Below are 21,129 nucleotides of genomic sequence, written 5' to 3' on the forward strand. Positions count from 1 at the left end.
AATTTCAAAGTCATCAAATACCGCCACTTTGCAGTGATTTTGGTGTAATATCCCAAAGCCAAAACCACTTGCCTGCCCCCCCCCTCCCAGCCCCACTAACAATGCCCGCATCTCCCCTGCAGCCCAATTTAAAGAGGCCAGTCGATGAGTGCTGTGGAAGGAGCGTGGGGGCCGCGGCGTCTCTGTGGAGAGATATCGACTGAAATAAAGAAATCACGGTCAGCACTGCTGAGCTCCCCAAACAATAAAAGCATGTGATGTGATATCATGTGAAAATCAATAGCGAGCAGGTGCAGAGCTTCCTCCTCCCGTCTGCAGCTCCGGGTCGTTACATGCTGACTCAGTGACAATAATAAGACTCACACTGGCAGCAGCACCGGATCATCTTAAAATTAAGAAGAGGTCAGACGACGTGTAGAAAGCTAACGAGTGTGTGTTGCTGTATTTATAAGAAGATCATTTATAGGCGTCTATCAGCGTATCGTACAGTCTGCTCTCATTACGAACTCGTCAAATAGCGCCATTCTGTCAGTGCTTTTGGCGTGCGAGTGTGACGTCAAAAGCTACCTTCTGCGTCCACATCCGACATGCACAGACGGCTCGTAAAACACTGAAGGACAGCGTCAGGTAATAACACGGCGTTAACCACGTAATATAAAGAGTGCGTGTGCGCATATAGGAGTTCAGCGCTTGCTTCCCGTGGGCGATGTGTGTGTGTGTTTTTTCTACACCTTACCGTGTGACTAATTCCAACCATCATGACAGTCCGTGCTGTTGTGGAAATGCTCATATGACTTGCATTTGTTGACATCACCATAACGGCGCCCCAGAGCGTAAACAGCTGACCCAGAGGGATACCTAAAACGTCACAGGTAGACGCGGAAGTTCCTGACAGAGCAGCACCATGTGACGAGTTCGGGGTGAGAACGTGTTGATCACGCCGCCGCCTGGGTGCCGTCTGGCCTCCGCAGGCAGCATTCAGGCGGCGTATCGTACAGCCACAAACGGTGGATTTGGTGTTGGAATCTTGAGTCGAAAATGCAAAAGCGACAGTAATTGATGACTTTGGTGTCCTCTGTCTTACAACTCAATAACAGCAGAACCAGCACTATTTACCAAAGACGGTGAAGCATATCGAGAAGCGACGGAGTGCACTTTAGTTACCTAATGGAATTTCCATTAGGCGTATTTTGTATTTGCAATTTCATTTTGCACTATTTGAGGATCCACGGAAACCGGCCAAGTGATGCTTGCTGACTGCGACACAAAGGTGCAGCTGATTTCACTGCCGTGGATTCAGCAGGACAATGTTCTTTGGACTTTGTGCATTTAAGCTGAAGGTTGGGAGCAAATCCACTAACCTGGGACGTCACGTTGGGCCCCCGTGTTCACTCTGACCTTTTTTATCTGTTACAATGACAAACCTTCAGTCATGGCCAGCCATTCCAGTCTAATTTGCTGAGCATCCTGCCGTGGAAATTGGACATGGGGGCAGAGGTAAGGCCAGGTTGTTCTGCCCTTTTGCGTGTTTCGGGATCATACACACAATTTCATGGTTAGTGATCAGTTGCACTGAACAGACAGCTGACCCCCCTCATTCTCCAGAATCTCACTGGTGTGTATGCAGGTCCAAGTCTGTGTGTGTGTGTGTGTGTGTGTGTGTGTGTGTGTGTGTGTGTGTGTGTGTGTGTAAAAACAAGCGCAACAGTTCCCGTCCCGGCCGGTCCAGTATCAGTTTCAACCATCGCTCTGAGTGCTACGCTGACGAAAATCACATCTGAATCCAGATCTGCGTCACTCACTCTGAAATGCAACAGGAGCCACTCACCATCTTATTATTGATTTCATGAAAATGGATCTCGCAGACTTTTTCCACCACATCCTCAATTTCAAACGTTACAAAGCCAAAACCTGCAGAAGAGACAGATGGGGAGACAGAAAGGACAAGAGGAGAGAAAGAAGAGGCAGAAAAAAACAAAAAGAGAGGGGGGAGGAGGAGGACAAAATCATGATCGGCAAAAGTGAAGAATACTCATTTCAATCGATCAACACAAGAACGGCCATAAATTGTAATTTTGACCATTTTCACATTTATGTCATTTAACTTTGTTGAATTAAAGAATACAGTACTTTTCCTGTTCCGTATTTTCATTTTAAATGTTATTTATAAAAACTGCATTTTTACCAGTTTCAGCCTCAGGCGGTCATGACGACTGCACAGATTTTGCTGTGGTTAAATTGCGAGCAGAGACTGGGGACGGTTGTAACACGAAACAAAAATTTAAAAAGTGAGGCTGTACAGAACACGTCGTACATAAAACAATAAGACTAAAATGCACATACAAAAAAATAAAAAATAAAATAAAAGCCAAAAACATCCCAATTAAACTTGTTAAAATGTACATTTTGGTGTTCTTTCTTTTTTTTGTTTTTTAAACATATCCTAAAACAGTGATTGCATTACTCTCGACATTGGTATTCATCATTAGAGATAATAGAGTTTGAAATCATTTCCAGTAGGTTTTAAATTCTGGCCCTTCTGCTGTTACGAGGTGGAAATGGCGCCTTTCACCTCTTAACACGACAAAAGCCGTGTGGTAATGATACCCATCTCACATCTGAACTACTATATTTTGGTTAAAAGTGACGGCAAAGCAGAATAAAACAGTCACAGAGACCAATAAAGGCTTTGGACTGGTGTTTTTAATGAGCTCGCTTTATTGGTATTTCAGTGGAGGCGCTAACCGACTTAAGCTTAAACTAATGGCAGAATGTTTTCAGCATTATTACACACAGATTCAGGATGAGCTTCAAATCAACACCTCGGGGTAAATGAGAAAATCACTAACACAGGGTAGACTAATGATTCACTGGAATTACTCATCATCTGCATGTCACACAGGGATATTTGAGAATTAACAGAGATACACACACAGTGGACAAAATGATAGTCAAACACGAAGCAAACAGCCACAAACACACGATCTGAACTCTTTATCCCCCCGACCGTAAAACGTTTGTGCCGTCTGTGTTCATAACTGAATTCACGCTAAGTCAGTGTTTGTGTTAGCAAATGATACGTAAAGTAAATGTATAATGCTGATCAACTAGTTCTGAGTAACAATACTGTATACTACTGTAAAATAATACTGTAAAATACTGTGATACGGCCCTGAGTAGAAGGCAAGTTCAGTACTACTCCAGCATATACGTAAATGCATAAATCAACTAAAGTTGGGATGCCATCACAGATTTGCACAAAATTTAACCGATATTTTCCAAATGTTGATAAAACACAATTGACCTATCGCTAAGAGCCGCCCTCTAACGCCACGAGCCAATCACATTCGTGCAGCTACACGATGCACTCAGACATCCTGCTTGAAGACCTCCATAAAAAAGCATCCGATAATCTGAATTTACTATTATATTTTATATTATATATATTATTATTATATATATTTATATTATGTATATATATATATATATATATATATATATATATATATATATATATATATATATATATATATATATATTATTATATTTATCATTATTACACACAGCTTCGCACAGCGTCATAGGCTGGTTACACCAGCATGTCAACTGGGTCACGACCATCTAAGACATCAAAGACCAGCTAAAACAAGCTAAAACCAGTACCAGCATAAGCTAGTATTGGTTTATCTGGTATCTGGTATTTATTTATCTTTATGCACAGCACACGACAGAAGACTGATTTATGTCCTTTGCTTTTCATACTTCCTCCTCATGACACTGTTATTTCTCCAAACTCAAGTGCAAGATTTGGTTTCAATTTTACAGGAAGTTCAACGGATAAACCTTCTAGAGTGACCATCACAAGCTGGTGTGACCAGCTAAACCATCAAAAATGATGCAAACACAAAGTCTACAATGTTTTAACAGCGTTTGGGGCAAACTCCCATCCTCTGCAACATTCAGTCACACCTCCTATTCTGTCACTTCTCTTTGTCTCTGCTGTTTCTGCTGAAGTCTGGCCGAGCAAATAAGCCACAAAAGCACATCTGCTGCAGCGATAAACCCACAGAAGAAGACCTGCAACTAACAGCAGAGTGAGTGACGAGTGCTGTCTAAGACCAGAGCAGATAAAACAACAATTAACTTACGTTTCCATTTCTTTATTTAAACACACACACACACACACACACACACACACACACACATATATAAATATATATATAAGACATATACCTCTAACACCTAGTTAGACTTTTCCTTTTATCATTTAAAAAATCTATGAAAAATATCCTACTGCAAAAATAGCCCAAATGTATATTTTTTTTTCTTTTTCTTCACATAACTTTAACATAATATTTCTTCTTTGCACTCATCTGTCTGTCCTTTCTTATTAATATTTTCTTTATTATAGCCTGTATATACATTTTTAAACAATTTTATCATTGTTTTTTCTTATCAGTGTTAAGAGACTGTATGCACTGATTGATAGTTTCATGGAGAACCTCACTTGTCAAAGGGTTTTCTGGGTTTCTCCTGCATGTCATATATATATAGATATAGATATAGATATATAGATAGATAGATAGATATAGATATATAGATATATGTAGTCGAGGGTCATTTCAGTACTTCAGTGATGCTAACTGCATCACTGTCATGCAATGTTGCTTTAATAATTAATTTAATGAGTGTGCGCTGTTGTTTACAATCCAAGAACCTACTGTCATGAGACGTAAATCGATCACGACAAAGGAAACCGTAAATAAAAGCTGATTTTGTGTGTGCTGGATGTGTTTTCAGCTATTTGCTGGTAACAACTGTGAGCTGTGGGAGTCATTAGAATATCTGATTGTTTTTACTGTAACTGTTTAACAAAGATGTGCTCAGGTGGGCATCATGTAGAAACGGCTTTCAGCTGTTATTTCGGCTGATTGGAAAGACAGCGAGACAGAGAGGATTCCAGGTTTCTAAAGCGAAAACAAAAAAAAAAAGGAAACCATCTAATCCCTCGTTTGCCTGCCACCCCACCCTCCTCCCTCCTCCCTCCCCCCCACCCTCCTCCCTCCTCTCCACCTCATCAGCAGCCCGGCCACCACTTCTGACATCCGACAAATCAGCTGTCAGGGCCGATTTCTTCGGGGAGCCCAGCAGCCGACACACAAGAGCCACGATTGGCGTCTTCGTGAGAGAGAGCGGTGACAGAGACTGAGAAACTAAGAGCGAATGAGATGACAGAGCGAATGTGAGAAGCTAAGAAAGGCAGTTATAGAAATTAATGTAAATATACCTGAATAGAAGTCGTTTTATACGCGTGATAGGTTGTCACATTTTGAGATGCTACTGTACTGTCGGTTGTGTTGGCCGGTGGGACGACTGCTGGGAAGTGAGTTTAAATTTTAGTGTACTTTAAGATTGGAAATGTGTTATATGTATAACATATTTCATATGTTATATGAAATATGTTTGTACACCAGCGGACGGCTGGACGGCGCCCGCCTCAGCAGCGTGATACTTGGTAATGTGGCGTTACCTGAAAACCTGTCGCATCCACATGATGCGCTGCTGGATGGCGTCAGGTTGAGATAATGACATGATAAAGGGACCACAAAGGTCCCTATAGAGCGGTGAAGGGATGACGTATTTTTGTAGGCCAACCAGGAAGTTAGCATCGCACGTTTCCCTCGTCAACAAACCTTATGTGATTTTTGACTGTTGCCAAAAATAAGCTCTGACACACAAGTTTGTGACACTTAAAGGTTTTGTTCAGCATGATAATCTTCACAGATGAACAACACTTCTGTGTGTTTTGAGGCGTAAATGAAACCATCAGAAGCTAAAAGCTGTGATGCTATAAACTAACTACATCCTTGTCGCTGTCGAAACCTCTGGTTTGATTTAGAGCTTAATTTTCTACAAGATTTTCTCCTGTTAGCGTAACCTGATCTAGATAATGATCATGGCTATGTCATGCTAGTCTCACTCGTAGTTTCTGTGTCCGGTGTGATGACGTCTAACGTCCCCGACAAACACTGTCGTTCAATTAAGCAACTTCTTAGCAATCACTTTTTTAGGATGCGTAAAACCTTAAAAGGCTACTTTTATTGCAGGACAAAACGTCTAAATATCTTTAGCCTGCGTTAACCACAGGCCTTATTTAAGGCATTTTACTGAAAACCCATTAAAAAAAAACAACAAAACTTTGAGACGAGAGAACCAGAAGTGAAACAAAGCCAACAGACTTCTGCATTTTAGGACTCATTACTTCACCGCTCTATTCTCGTAATGTCTTAAGAATATCTTTGGAAAACAAAATACTGAGTCCTCTGCTATTTAACTGTCAGTTATAGGGTGAAAAAAGTTCCCTAAACTTTAATCCTTAATACCAAACATAACTTATCAAATGTTGAAGACAGAAACAGGTTGAAAAAAAAGAGAATCAATTTTAGCTCAATTCAATCAGCAGACGAGTCCGAACAGGCCCGTTCTATCTCCACATCACCATTTTTGTTTTACACAACACACAATACACAACGACAAACTCCGGTCGCCTCGTGTCAGGCAGGGAAAATGTATTTTTATCTTTATTTTCTAACTTATTTTGATGTCAGATGTCCCCTCAATGGCAACATGCAATTTCCAATCCGAAGCGCGTAATAGGTGTCAGTGGCAATTATCGCAGCGTTGGAATGGCATCTCACACTTATTAAGATTTGTGAGGTACACTTGTATTATTGTGCACACACACACACACACACACACACACACACACACACACACACACGCACACACACACGCACACACACACACGCAAAGTCATTTGCAGCCTCTCACAAAACAAAGTGGGCAGAATGAAAGCGAGGGTCTTAATGCCAGACCCCATTGGAGTCAGCGCTCAAATAAAATTGAAATGCTGAATCGATGGGGTCTTGGCTGACCTTTGTGTACAAGGAGACCCTCAACACACACAAATGTGCTGCCAGTCCTGCCATGTATTTCAGAGGGAACCATGTGAGCAAATTTGGGTCCCTGATTCATTTCACATGATTTTGTACCACTGAAGCTTGTGTGTTGTGAGCTTGGAGTGCGGTCACTATGTTTCAACTTGATTTGGAAGATGGACCCAAAAATATGTCAAAAAAAAAGGCACGTGGCACCACTCTATCAGGACCTTCTGCGTCTACCTATGACGTTTTAGGTATACTTGTGCCTCCGATGTTTACGTGACACCACGTCTGCGTGATACGCCACTAGAGGTCGTCAGCTGAGAATGCAGCCAGACCCAATCTTCTGCAGAGTTATTATACACCAATTGATGGTCGGATGGCATCTGACGGCAGCATGACACACATATGGTTGGCGTCAGTTGAAGACGTGGCCAGATGAAACTTGTCGCGTCTGCATGATACGCCGCTTAATGGCATCAGGTTGAAATGCTGCATATAAGGAGCATTGAGGGCGGGCAGGAGGAGCGGTGGATGGATCCAACAAACCCTGGACTTTCATACAGGAAACCAGTGTTCGCTTCCTGTCTGAATGTGTTATTTTTTCCACACCATACCATGTGCCCTTTTGTTTGCGTAAACACAACCATCCGTATCAGCATGTGCTTTTTTTTTTGACGTCCCAGCATTGGATTCTTTCTGTTTAACGTGTACTTTTGTTGCCTAAACAAAACCACGTGTAGTGTAATCCGATACCTAGAGCGTTATATGTAGACGCAGAAGTCCACTGCAAGGTGGCAATATGTGACAACAGTTTATGGCTCTTATTTGACAGTGCTGGTAATCTCATTACCATTACATTACCCATTTAACCGATGTGTCCTGGATTAATTTATCACAGACGTAGAGAGAGACAGAATGGATTGACCTGTCTCAGTAGCAGTATGATGTCTGTTAGCTAAGAGAGGCATCATACCAACTTTGGGTTTCTTTCCTTTGAACTGCAACCAAACAAACAGCGTGAAGCTCAGAGTCATCCGCAGCAGCAGGAAGCAACATATTCTAACTCTATTAACAATGTGTTGGCACATTGATTTGTCTGGCAATAAAAAGAGAAGCACAGAAAATAACACTTGCATTTCTCCTCTGAAAAAAACAGACTAGAAAACACAGCCTACAGAGAGTCCAATATGTAAGCATGGCCATAACAGCTGCTGTTCTACACTGAGTGTTAGTAAATATTCTGGGGATCCGTTACTGCCGACTGTGCAGCTAATAAACGCCAGGGACAAATGAGAAAACACGTTCGCTACAAGTTTATGAGAAACACTGGCTGCACATTTGTTTGTTTCTCTCCATTAGGGTGCTCCTGTGTTTCCCTCCTTTTATTTTCGTTCCCTCCCCGCGCCGTCACAGTTCTGTCACTTTCTGCACCCCCGTTCAATTTACTCCCAAGTGTGAGAAGTCATTTACATACAGGCGCACACTGTGACAGCATTGTCACAAATGGCATCCAATTTCTACACTCTATCAATGTGGCAGAGCCAATGAGAGCTGGCGTGTGTGTGTGTGTGTGTGTGTGTGTGTGTGTGTGTGTGTGTGTGTGTGTGTGTGTGTGTGTGTGTGTGTGTGTCCATTTGCCTATCTGTGGACCTCAGCAGCATAACACATTCACCACCAGTGGACTAGAGAGACAACAAGGTCCACTGCTGGTCATACTTTAACTTGTGATAAAATCATTTCTGAAACTCATACACACAGACTGTTAATAAAGATGGACGACATGACAGCCCCCCAAAGTGAGTTATTCAACCTGTATCGCCCCCTGGTGTGTGACTGCAGTATAGGTCATAAAGCCCGCCTCTCCATGTTTGTGAATGTACATAGGCCAAACTAAAAAGCCAAACTACATGGGAATAAATTCTTCCCAAAAATGGTTCCTGTCACTGAACTTAGTTCTCATCACCCTGATGTTTGTTCAAATATTTGTTTTCGGGATAAATTTGTTGTTAATAAGTTATTAAATTATACAAAAGGGGGCTTTTTCCACTATGATTGACAGCTGTGACAGCCAATCCCTTAGCTTGCATTCAATGGAGTGTTTTGGCGGGAACACCCCAAACTCCGGCTCTCAATGACATCACCCTCGCAAGATAACAGCGCCTGTACCTCCGATACTTTAACCCCACTTCAGCATAGCGGGGGTAAGTGGGGGCATGTTGTCCACCTTATTTTATCTCTTTGATTTTTTTTCCTATCTGGGCTTTTTATTTGACTTATGTCCATGAATGAGCGCCATACAAAGATGGTCCACGACAAGAAAACATGACAAACGGGGAGAGTTACATTAATATCAAAATGTCATTTACTTGCTTCTGCAGTAATTATCAGTTCAAACAAATAAGGCACCCTGACTTTGACCTGAAATTTGAATTTGAATGACGGATGGGGGCCCGAGCGTGAATGTGCAAATATGTGAGGAATGCTCACACAAAACGTTCAGAGACAAATACAAAATCTGAAGGTCCCTCGTTACCTTGGCAGGATTTATGGGAGAACTGGCCAGATGCAACACTGGTGAGTCAATAAATAGATCGGCACGCATCGACGGGAGCTTGTGCCCTTATTTACACATCCTCTTAATCAAAAACAAGAAAAAGGAGGAGAGAGGAGGAGGAGGCAGGAGAAAAGACAGTTAAGCTCTTTAGAAGCAGCATCCCTTGTAAAGTAAATGAGAGTGGACGGAGGGATCGATTGAGGCGGCGAGCCATCTCACTACATTGTAATAAGCAGAGTGAAATATGTTTAGGAGGAGGAGGAGGAGGAGGAGGAGGAGGAGGAGGAGGAGGAAAAAAAGCCTGCTCTGATGGAGTGGCTCAGACTCGTTAGAGAGAAAAGAAGCAGTGACGGGATTTAACAGAGTCGCCGTCTGCTGCATGTCTGCGTTACTGAAAATAACTCAGGACAGACTCACTGCTCAGACTCGGACTGAATGTTAACAAACTCTGCTGCACCTCAGGTCTGCAGCCTGTGCACGTTTAAACCCCAAAAAACATACAAAAGAAAAAATACACGTTTATGAGGGTCGGACTGCTGCGTCATTCTGGACGGCACAGACAATGTAAGAAATGATACATGCAATTACTAATAAAGCTAAATCAGACTGTAACTAAACCAAAGCAACTGATGCTTTATTTGTCTTTGTTTTTGTTTTCTTTTGTTTTCTTAACATTCATTAATGTCGTTGCTTTATTTACCTCTACCTAATATCCAATCTAATACCATAGCTTTCTTGACTTTATATTTGTGTATATGTATGAACTAAATGTTGAATAAAGAGTTAAAAAACAATTGAATAAGTCAGCAACAGAAACAGAAGAAACAATATATGAACAAATTTTCTCTTATCTTTGCTTGTATCCAGGATTTGTTGTTTTGTAAATACTGATTCTTGGGATTCACTAGTGTTTCACAGTCCACAAATTGTTGATTTTGGGACATTTGTAAAACTTTCGGGCGTTGCTAGGATTTAAGGACATTTGTAGGATTTTAGGACATTAGTAGAATTTTGGGTCATTTCTAGGATTTTAAGACATTTGTAGGATTTTAAGACAGTTTTTGCAATTGAGGACATTTCTAGGATTTTAAGACATTTCAAGGATTTTTAAGACATTTCTAGGATTTTAGGACATTTTTAGGATTTTAGGGCATTTCTTGGATTTAAGTACATTTCTAGGAATTTAGGATGCGTCCAGGGTGTTAGGACATCTCTAGAGTTTTAGGACATCAGGATCTTAGCTGAGACCTCTGTGGAGGGTTTGGGGATCCTCCACTGGCACTTTTTTGATAAACAAGCTGTATGTTGATGCTGTTTTTGCACTCTGGCATAAAAGTACAAAAACAGTTCCCAGTGTCACTCACTTTATTTTCACTGAGAATTTGAAAATGGCCAGATTTGGCCCACGAGCCATAAGTTGAGTAGCACTGTGCTGATGCCTGGTAATATATGTTTTGTGCATTTTTTATCCAATGCTTAATAAGCTCACAGTGAGGGGCGCTAATTTGTAAGACATACAAACCATTTTATGTGTTTTTTTAAAAGACATCATATGAGCTGCTGTATATGTTACACCATCATCCTCATCATCATCATCAGCATTATTCTAATATTCTGATCCATCAGAGTGAGAAATGATGAAGCAAAACCAGATCAAATCTTTCCTCTGCGCTGGTCCTCACAGACACAGCGTCCTCTCTTTAACCGGCTGTGTCCATCAGAACTGCCCGCCTTCACCACTCGACAGAGGGGCTAATGGGACGCCATATGGGCCTGGATTTTGAGCACCATGTACAGTGACAGCTCTATGCTCCTAATAACAAACACACACACACACACACACACACACACACACACACACACACACACACACACACACACAGCCATAGCAACAAAAAAAAGTCCAATTTCACCCTTCTCTCTTCCCATCTCTCTCCTTTCCTCTCCTGCAATAACACACTAATGTGATTACACTGGCATCAAAACAATTTGGCCTTTAATTACACGAGACACATCAAGGCGAAAACCATGAGAGGCTTTTCTCAAAGAAATCAATTGGCATGACCGATGAAGTGAGGAAGGAAGGGAGGGAGAGAGACGGAGAGGTAAACAGAGAGGAAACAAAGAAAGACAGAGGTGGCTGAGAAGAGAGTGAACAAACAGGACAGACAGACAGAGAGAGAGAGAGAGAGCCTTTCTAATTAGATGATGGCGACGCTCTCAGACAGCTTTAATAGCAATCTACGTGTGACAGATGAGACCATGGAGTCTGGATGGTGTTATCTCCGAGCTTCCGTGGATCTGCGCCTCTCCCTCTCCACGTTCTCACTCCTGAATATCAGCCGTGCGGCTGCTGATTAGCAGCGCTGTGTTTGGATGTAAGCGCGGCTCTCACAGGAGACATACACAAACGTATATTTGATTACACTCGTCTTACCTGGAACGATCGAGCGGGGGATCGTAATCGCTTTCACACTTGAAATACATCTCTCTCTGGTGCATGCCAAGCACCGCAGAGCATCGGGAAGCAATCAATAAATGAATGAGAAGGAAAAAATATATATATATTTCCAACACACGTGGTGAGAAAAGACTTTCAGGTGTGGAGTACCTAACATTTCATCTATCTGTTAACCCTTCGAACAACATCTGTTAACCCTTCGAAACCCAAAGCGACATCACTTTTCTCGTGCTGCCTTCATACGCTTTTCAAACCCTTGAAACTTGAAGCAGATCGGTACATTTTTGTTCAGAAAAATGGGATAAAATATCTTTAGGTAACAAATTATTGTCTTGAGGCAGCAAGTTCTTTTCCTATGCGCCAAGTTTATCATCTTGTGGGAACAAGTTACTATCTTTTGGGAACAATTTTCTATGTAGAGTACAAAGTTGTTATCTTGTGGAAGCGTGTGAATTATGGGAAAAAGTCATCTAACAGGAATACGTTTTTATCTTGTGGGAACAAGATGTTTTCTTGTTGGCACAAGTTAATGACTTATTAGGAACAAGTTAATATCTTTAGGTAACAAGTCATTTTCTTGTGGGAACAGCTTATTTTCTTTCGGTAACAAGTTATTTTATTTAGGGAACAAATTATTTTCTTGTAGGAACAAGTTATTTTTGGAAAAAGTTATTATCTCGTGGAAACAAGTTAATTATCTTTTCAGAGCAGGTTATTATCTTGTAGAAAAAAAGTTCTCATCTTGTGGGAACAATTATATTATATCGTTACGAGAAGATAATAAGTTTAGGGCTCCGTCGTTTAGTGTGTCGCAGTCATTTTGTGTAAACTCACCTGTTGACATGCACACATCGTAGAATATATGACACAAATCTTATGCAATTTAGTGACTTTTGAGACAGACAATTGAGCATCAGATATTTTGCTGAGTAATATGTGACAAAGTAGGATTTATGTCTCTTTTAATACTTGTATTTCCTGTATTTGTACCTTCTTGTATGTAGTGAACTGTTATATTTACGTAAAGCTTTTTTGAGTAAAGTTCTCACTGAGGAAGCATCATTTTCATTCTCCTTATTGTGATTTTCTGCAGTGTAACATCTCCTCAGCAGCCAGAGTTTGTCCTCTAAGATGATGCTTTTTATCATGAATTAATACGTAGATGTCCGTCCACGTTAAATATCACATCAGCGTGTTTTGTTGTATGTTTCTGTGAGCTCGCTGTGTGTCCTTCCCGCTGAGTGTTACACCTACAGCAGAGCTCAGTTCAGGTGTGAAAGGAGTCTCTGTCCACAGTCATCTATGTAGGTCACCTACACGCAGAGGCCCATCAATTTCACTGTCCTACTTCTGTGGATGTTTGGTGCACTGGGTGTGTGGGTCGTCTCGCTGTGTCCCCCTCTTCCATCTCTCTCTCTCATTCAGCTGCGATAAACAACCGAGAGGACGGGGAAACTAAAACAGAGCAGCAAGCAGGATCTGCATACAGTATGAAAATAATGTTTCAGATGATCATATCCTCCAAAAGCCTTTTAAAAATTAAAGTTTGCTGAAATTTTATGTCAAACATGGTCTAAATTAATCAGCTAAGTGCAAAGCCGTGCCAGGCACATAGTAGCATGTGGTGGAGCTAACTCGTCACATGACTCCGCTCTGTCAGCGACCGTCGGCGTCAGCTGTTTATACTCCGGGATGCTGTTACCGTGATGTCAGCAAATGCACATGGTGGGATGACGCAGCGAAGCCCTTCACGATGGTTATGATTAGTGGCGCAGGGTAAGTTAGAAACAAAATAAACATACAAACATCCACACAGGAAGTGAACTCTGGTCTCCTGCACAGAAGTCAGTTGTCTGTGAGATTCATCCACCTCCCCGCACGCCCGATAAAGGCGCACACGTTTCTTACGTGGTTACCGGCAGCGTTATTACCTGACGCTGTCCTCTAAGCCTTTAATTTGCACACCGTCAGTTGCATGCAGATGCGTTCTCAAGTGACGCTGTCCGTGCGCGTTCCATGTGGACGCACCTGGTGCCATCAGGATGGCTGCCAGCGTTTGATAACAACGCCACCGGTTCTGCTTTCTCATCTGACGCCATCCAGCCGCATTCTGGTTGGATGCAGGAGCGGGCTTTTGTCGTCACGCTCGTGTGTCGAAAGTACTGACAGAGCGGCGCTAATGGACGAGTTCGGAGTGAGAACAGGCTGGTCCGATCAGCGTGCAGAGCATGTAAGCAAAGCAGAGCGGGATCAATTTGACTGGAGCGCCTTTTGTAAAAAGCTGGAGCGTCACCTTATCTCTCGCTCCATCCCGCTCCAGTTTCGCTCTGGTACCGCTCACACCGTGCGTCTGAAGCATGTCTGACGCAGACAGTACTAAGCTGAGAGGTCATACGTAAGACAATGATATGGTACCGAAATGACTCCATTAGTACCATTCACGACTTTTGACAATCGAGACGCAAAAAAAAACAAAAAAAAAACAAGAGTGCGGCACTTTTCTAGTCTTTTCACCACTCAAAGCGCGTTCACTACATGTCACACTCACCCATTCACACACACATTCACACACTGCTGGCTGAGGCTACCGTACAAGGTGCCACCTGTTGCTTAGTAACCACTCACACACACTCACATTCAAATGACGCAGCATCAGGAGCAATTTGGGGTTCAGCATCTGGCCCAAAGAGATCGAACCGGAGGACAAACCGCTTTACCTCTGAGCCACAGCGGCCAGACTGAAGCAGGTATCAGACAATTAGCACCTGATAACTTTTACTCTTTTAGCCTAAAGGTGAACACTTCCTCCTGGTCTTTGTGCTTTGACTCTAACTAGAAAACTCTCATAAAAAAAGAGCCGGGTCACACTTCTTTTCACGCTTTTTCCACCAGTGAAGACACTTGATTCTTCAGGCCTCTTCAGGTTTACATTCCCTCTCCTTTTTTAATTCACTCCCTTCACCACAGAGAGCTCATTTCAATCTCAAAGCCAACATCTGTGACAGGAGACTGAGCTTTAAACTGCTGTAGTTAATCCTCCGCCGAGGGAGATGAGGTATGGGAGCTGCTAGGAAAAAGGCAAAGGCAGAGGAAGAGAGATAGTGTGCAAGCAAATGTTTTGGAAAAGTATAACACGAAGAAAACGCTGCTTATGAATCTAAATGGCAGAGAATAAACGGCGGCAGTGGCACAGGCTGGTACAGATAAAATGACATGTTTCTGCAAACAAATGGGTGTTGTGCTATCTTCAAACTCTGCAAAGAAAACAGGTCTGTGAGCCAAAATATTACTTTTCAACACCCTTCCCTGCAGTTTGAACAAAGATCACATCAGTGGTTGTGTTTCCTTGTAATCTTCTCGCCAACAAAGTCAAACCTGAAATGCTGAGTACCCCAGAGTTTTAAGTTATAAATGTGTGGCATGGGTCCCCATTATTAAGCATATTTTGGGCAATATTTTCAGTACTTCAGCAACTGTTTGGCTAATTTGGACATTATATTGGTGGTTTTGAAGGTTATTTGAAGGGTTATTGAAGATGCAGCATCCATTTCTGAATTGTATAATTTCTAACTGTTTTAAGGCTATTTTAGTGATTTCAAAGAAGAAATAAATACATGAAGTTATCTGTCTAATCCACTCTATTCAGTGTCCTTTTAAAACTTCTAAATTGAAGAAAAAAATGATCTAAATCAGCCCAAGTGCAGTTAAAATATGCAGACTTCTGGTTTTTACAAAAAAATCTTGAATTGAATCTTGAATGGTCCTCAATAACCTCCATCAAGACAATGTCCAAATTGTCCAAAAAGATGCAAAAATATTGTCAATATATGCAATTATTGGAAATATTTTGCAGTAGGCAGTAGGCATCCTCAATAACCCCCCAAAACCAAGATAATGTCCAAATTAGTCAAGCAGTTGCTGAGGTACTGTCAATATATGAAATTATGCAAATAACTCTACATATGTAAGTTAGCATCCGTCAGTTCATTATTCTGGGGACCCAAAGTATACATTTATTACATAAAACTTAGAGGTAACATTTCTGCGTTCACAAAAAGGCTCTTTACCAAGCATCACCAACTGGCAGACCTCGGACCGGGTCTGGATAGGACGGCGTTTGTACTTGAAATATTTTTTTATTTTACCTGAAATGTAGGCCCTCATTTCATTTAGCTAAGAAGGGAATGGAAGTAGAAAAGAATTTGAAAAAAGAGATTGAAGTTTAATATAATTGTGATTAAAAAAAGTAACAGCAGATTTGCAATGAAAATTAGCTAACCAGACCACAAAATATAAATGCTTCCTGTGTTATTGAGAAGAAGCAGCCACAAACATCCTCACTATCAAAACCATTAAAAGTGGGGACATTACCAAAAAATAGCATAAAAAAAATCAACACAATTGTAGCTTGCTGTAACAGAAATAAAGGCTTATGCAAAATATTCTTTAATTTACTCGACAACATCTAAAAAATCATGACCAGAGGACTGCGATGACAAAGCAGCCGGTGCACAAACAGCTTACTTCATCTCCACATTGTTCAGACAGATGTGTCAGACCTCAGCGCTTCCTACTTAAAACTATTTCTTCATTTGTCTGCCGGAGAGAGTCGAGTAATGATGAAAAATGAGACAAAGAGAGCAGGACACAGCTGAAGCTGGCTGTCATCAAGTGTGAAAAGAGGTGCTTATCAGAGGTCAAAGCCCAGACAGCATCCTGGGACAAACAGCAAGCCACCACATAAATAGCCTGTGTGAGGCACAAAGCCAGCTCTGCGACCAGCATTCACACTGAAAACCGCATTGTGTTTAAAATCACAAGCTGCGTTGATAGAGGTAGATGATTTCCCAGAAATGAGGGCTTGCATGTTTTCGACAGGCTAATGTGGTGTGCTGCCAACGACCTTGAATTGGGTTGCGGTAAGACTTCAGAATCAGAATCAGAACCGGGTTTTATTGCCAAGTACATTTACGTATACAAGGAATATGACTTGGTGTTTGGTGCAAAGACAATTAACATAAAGGAAGAATAAAAATAGAAAATGTAAACAGAATAATACTTAAGATAAAAAATTTAGAAGCAACACAAAAGAAAATCTAAATATATGCAAAAGGTGCAATGAAGGCATTGTGCAGTTGTGCATGAGTTGACATTGCAGCACAAATATCTACAGCCTCTTGCCTGAGGGGAGGGTCTTAAAAAGTCTGTGTCTGGGGTGAGAGGGGTCGGCCACAATTTTACCTGCACGCCTCAGGGCTCTGGAGGTGCACAGGTCATGGAGAGATGTAAGACTGTAGCTAATCACCCTCATCTCTGAACCTGAAACAGGTTCAACTTTTTAGCGAGACAACCCCTGATTCTTTCGCAAGACCACTCTGCACTGGCAGCCATCCTGCGTCACTGAAATTAAATAAGAGGCTGCATTTCCGGATAGCATTACTGTTTGTCTGAAATCAGTTTTGTACTTGGTAACAGTGGAAGAGTGGCCCAGTATCAGTAGCCTAAGCTAAAAAAGCATAAGAGGTACAGAGTACAGATCCAGAAGTCCTCACAGTGGTTTGAAAATGAGGACTTTCAGTAGCGCCTGACTGACTTAAGTATTTGAAGTAGAGGGAGAAAAACACAAGGAACCGAAAACCTCTGCGCAGCAAGGACTGGGAAGTGACAATGAAACATGATGTTTGGGATTATGCACCAAAGTCAAGGACAGTTAGGTTTAAGCAAAAAAGCACATTTACACAGGAAACAAACACTGAACTCCTGCATGAAAGTTGGTTGTTTATGGAATCCATCCACCTCCCCACTGCCGCCTGCCCGATATATCACGTGGTTACTGGCAGCGTTATTACCTGACACTGTCCTTCAGCATTTCATGCGTACATGGATGGCACCTGCCACATCCAACTGTTATGCAGACGAAGTGAAAGCTGGAAACGTGGTTGGACAGAACCTCGCATGCATGATACACCGCTGGACGACGTCAAGTTGCCGGTACCGATGTGATAAAAGGAGCGAAAGGGTGCCTGTAGGGAGGGTGGAAGGGGTGGAGGATGGATCCAACAAACCTTGGACTTTCATGCAGGACGGTATATGCCTCCCGTCTGAATTTGTTTTTTTTCTCTACACCTCACCAAGCGCCTCCTTCCCCTAATCCTAACCGTCCGTGCCAGCATGTCGAGTTTGTTGACGTCCTGGTGATGGTTTCCGTGAGCTGTTGATGCCTTAACATAACCATGTGCAGCATAATCGTCACCGTAGCGGCATCTTGGAACATAAAGTGCAGACGCAGAAGGATACCTAGAACGTAACGTGTAGACACTGAAGCAAAGCGGCAGCATGTCACGACTTGTGATGAGAACGTGTTGAAATATGAGGTAGGCGGGTCATTTTCATTTAGTTCAAATAGGCCATTAAATTCATTTTCAGAGACTGTGACACGAGCCATCACTGGTGAGCATAAGTTATGAAGCTCAGGCCTTATGTTGTATCAGTGTCAGTGGGGATGGAGGGAATAAACAGAAGGTGTTGCTGGTCAAATAATATCAAAATGCATATGAATTTATATAAATATGAAACATATATTTATAAATGGAAAGCCAAATTGTGCAGCTGCCTGCATTCACTCATCACTTGAAGTGGCCTCTCGGTCTCAAAATGTTGCTGGCTGTCATTTTCATGATTTGATTTGTGCCTCGTCAAGAATCTGCTTACAGTTCAAAGTCAAAAAGCTGTCCACTGGAGCCCGAGGTTAAACACATCATTATACAAACCCTCCCCACAATTTCCTTTAATAGCCCTTTGCAGGTACACGGAAATGAAAGAAATGAGATTTTGATGACCGAGCCCTTCAAACACTGATCCCTCTGCCCATCAAATTCCACAACGAACAGTTCAACAGGAACCTCGTGACACCGTAAGCTTCACATCGCACACACACATTTACACCCGAATGATAAATGGACACGAAACCTCAGTTTATACTTCCTTTCAAGCCTGCGTCCTGTTTTCACGGATTTTCTCTCTGGATGTTTAGCACATCATTTTCTTAAAAAAGTGTCTAACTTCCCCTCCGGCACTCATAATGAACGCAGAGCTATTTATTAACCTTTTAAAACCTGAACATTTCTTTCAAAAACATGGGAAGAAGATTATGAGCAATGAAAGAAGAAATGGCCAAGAATTTAGTAATAAGTGCATGACTTTACCTGAAAATTATTAAAAATAAATAAATAAATAAAAATAATGAATAAAAAAAACAAGCAAATGACCTGGAAAAAGTGCTTGAAAAATTATAATAATATTTTAAAAATCTAGCTATTTTTCTTTTTTCCCTAGACATTTCTCCCTAGCTTTTAAAAAATAATAAATAATAATAATAATAAATCAATTCTACAACCACTACTTTCTTGCAATTTTTGAAACATTAAAAATAATTTTAAATTTATTTATTTTTTTTAAATGTCTTTTGTCTGTAGAGATTTTTTATTTAGAAAAAATATTTTTCTAAAACCAATATTTTCTTACGATTTGTGGGACATTTCTTACCAAGTTGATAATTTCCTTTTTCCCTTCATGTCTTTTAGAGAAATTGCACCAATTTGCTCAAGATTCAAAGGGTTAAACCCTTGTGAAACATGTCTGAAAGCAGCACGAGAAAAGCCATGTCTCTCCATATTTGAAAGGGTTAATCTCTTCAGTGCAAAAAACCCCACAAACCCTCAAACTCAAACGAGCTCATTAAAGACACTTCACAAATCAAAACAGATACCCAAAAACAGTCAGACTTTATCACCTATTTCTCTGCCCGTCCCTGATGCAGCCAATCACAGGCTGTTCAGCGGATATCGTTATCTGAAAAATGTCACCTCCAGCAATCAATGAGCAACAGGAAGAGAGCAGCATTGATTGAGCAGCTGATTGGAGTGGAATCGAGATCTGAAGGAGGAAAGTTAGGAGTGACGGCAGAGCTCATCTAAAAAGGTGACTGTTATAAAGCTGCTTTCTTTCTCTCCACTAACATCGCAGGTGAACACGGAAAATCACGCCTTTCCTCCCATCAGGGAGAAACTGTGCCCATTATTGATAAATAAGATTAGGATGAAAAACGGCAGCACAAGCAACTCCAAAATTCTCGACCCCCTTAAAATCTGAGCAAATGGGCTTTTTCTCCATCAAAAACATAGGAGGGGGGCATTGAGCAACTTGCCAAAAGAAATTGCCCAAAATCAGCAAGAAATTAGTAAAAAGTTACAAGAAAATTACCTGAAAATTGGCACACACAAAAGAGAAGAAATGGTTATACAAAACAAAACAAAAAAAAACAACAACAAGAAAATGGCTTTAAAAGTGCTAAAATGTAATGTAATTCAATTTAAATATAAAACCATAATTTAAAAAAATGGGTGTTAATAATTATTTTCTAATATTTCTCTCTGTCCTTCTATCTGTTGCGTTTGGGTTTTTTTTTACAAATTTGCATATTTTCTTTTTAGCTTTTCCACCATGTGCATGTGTTAACATCACGATAAAAACGTAATATGGCTTTGCGAAAGTCCACTGCAAAGTGGCGATATGGAATAACCGCAACGCAGCTGGACGAATCCAGATAGGACCGACGGCGATGTTACCATATGCTGGCGGATGGCCCGGTGGCCACAGGGCACGCTGCCAGCAATCACGTAATATAAGGAGCGTGAGCGGGCAGGCGGGCGGGTCCCATAAAAGCATTTTACTTTCGTGCAGGAGTCTGGAGTCTGCTTCACGTGTAGATGTGTGTGTGTGTTTTATTTCTACACCTTACCACGTGCCTCTTTTGCCTCAACCTAACCGTCCGTGACTTTTTGCATAATGCCAATGATAATGACGGTACACGCTGTTGTGTAAACGTAATGACGTGCTGCTTCATCCCACTATGTGCATTTGCTGACATCACGGCAACAGTATTTCTGAGCGTAAACAGCTGACGCACGGGGACACCTTAAATGTCATGGGATGCCTGATAGAGCGGCACCATGTGACGAGTTTGGAGTTATAACATGTTGCAAACGCCCATGGAGGATGACGTCATGGCGGGATGACGCAGCCCGTTACGGTGATGTCACAGCATGCAGAAAGCAGCGCGGCCCTTTTTGCACAACAGCGCAGATGATGATTCGACAACAAAGTCACAG

At 41.5% G+C, this 21,129-nt stretch overlaps 1 protein-coding gene across 8 annotated transcripts in view; it reads right to left on the reverse strand.

Annotated features, from left to right (window-relative positions):
- Positions 1–21,129, reverse strand: part of LOC121943362 (RNA-binding protein Musashi homolog 2-like) — a 133,689-nt gene that overhangs the window by 28,075 nt on the left and 84,485 nt on the right. For all 8 annotated transcript variants that reach the window (XM_088078479.1, XM_088078474.1, XM_088078476.1 and 5 more), the window contains exon 8: positions 1,829–1,911. In XM_088078479.1, coding sequence (XP_087934605.1) covers positions 1,829–1,911 — 83 coding nt within the window. The remainder of the gene's footprint in view (positions 1–1,828; positions 1,912–21,129) is intronic.

The sequence above is a fragment of the Plectropomus leopardus genome, chromosome 6 (assembly GCF_026936395.1).
Source record: "Plectropomus leopardus strain MGB_pleo_1.0 chromosome 6, ASM2693639v1, whole genome shotgun sequence".
NCBI lineage: Eukaryota > Metazoa > Chordata > Actinopteri > Perciformes > Serranidae > Plectropomus > Plectropomus leopardus.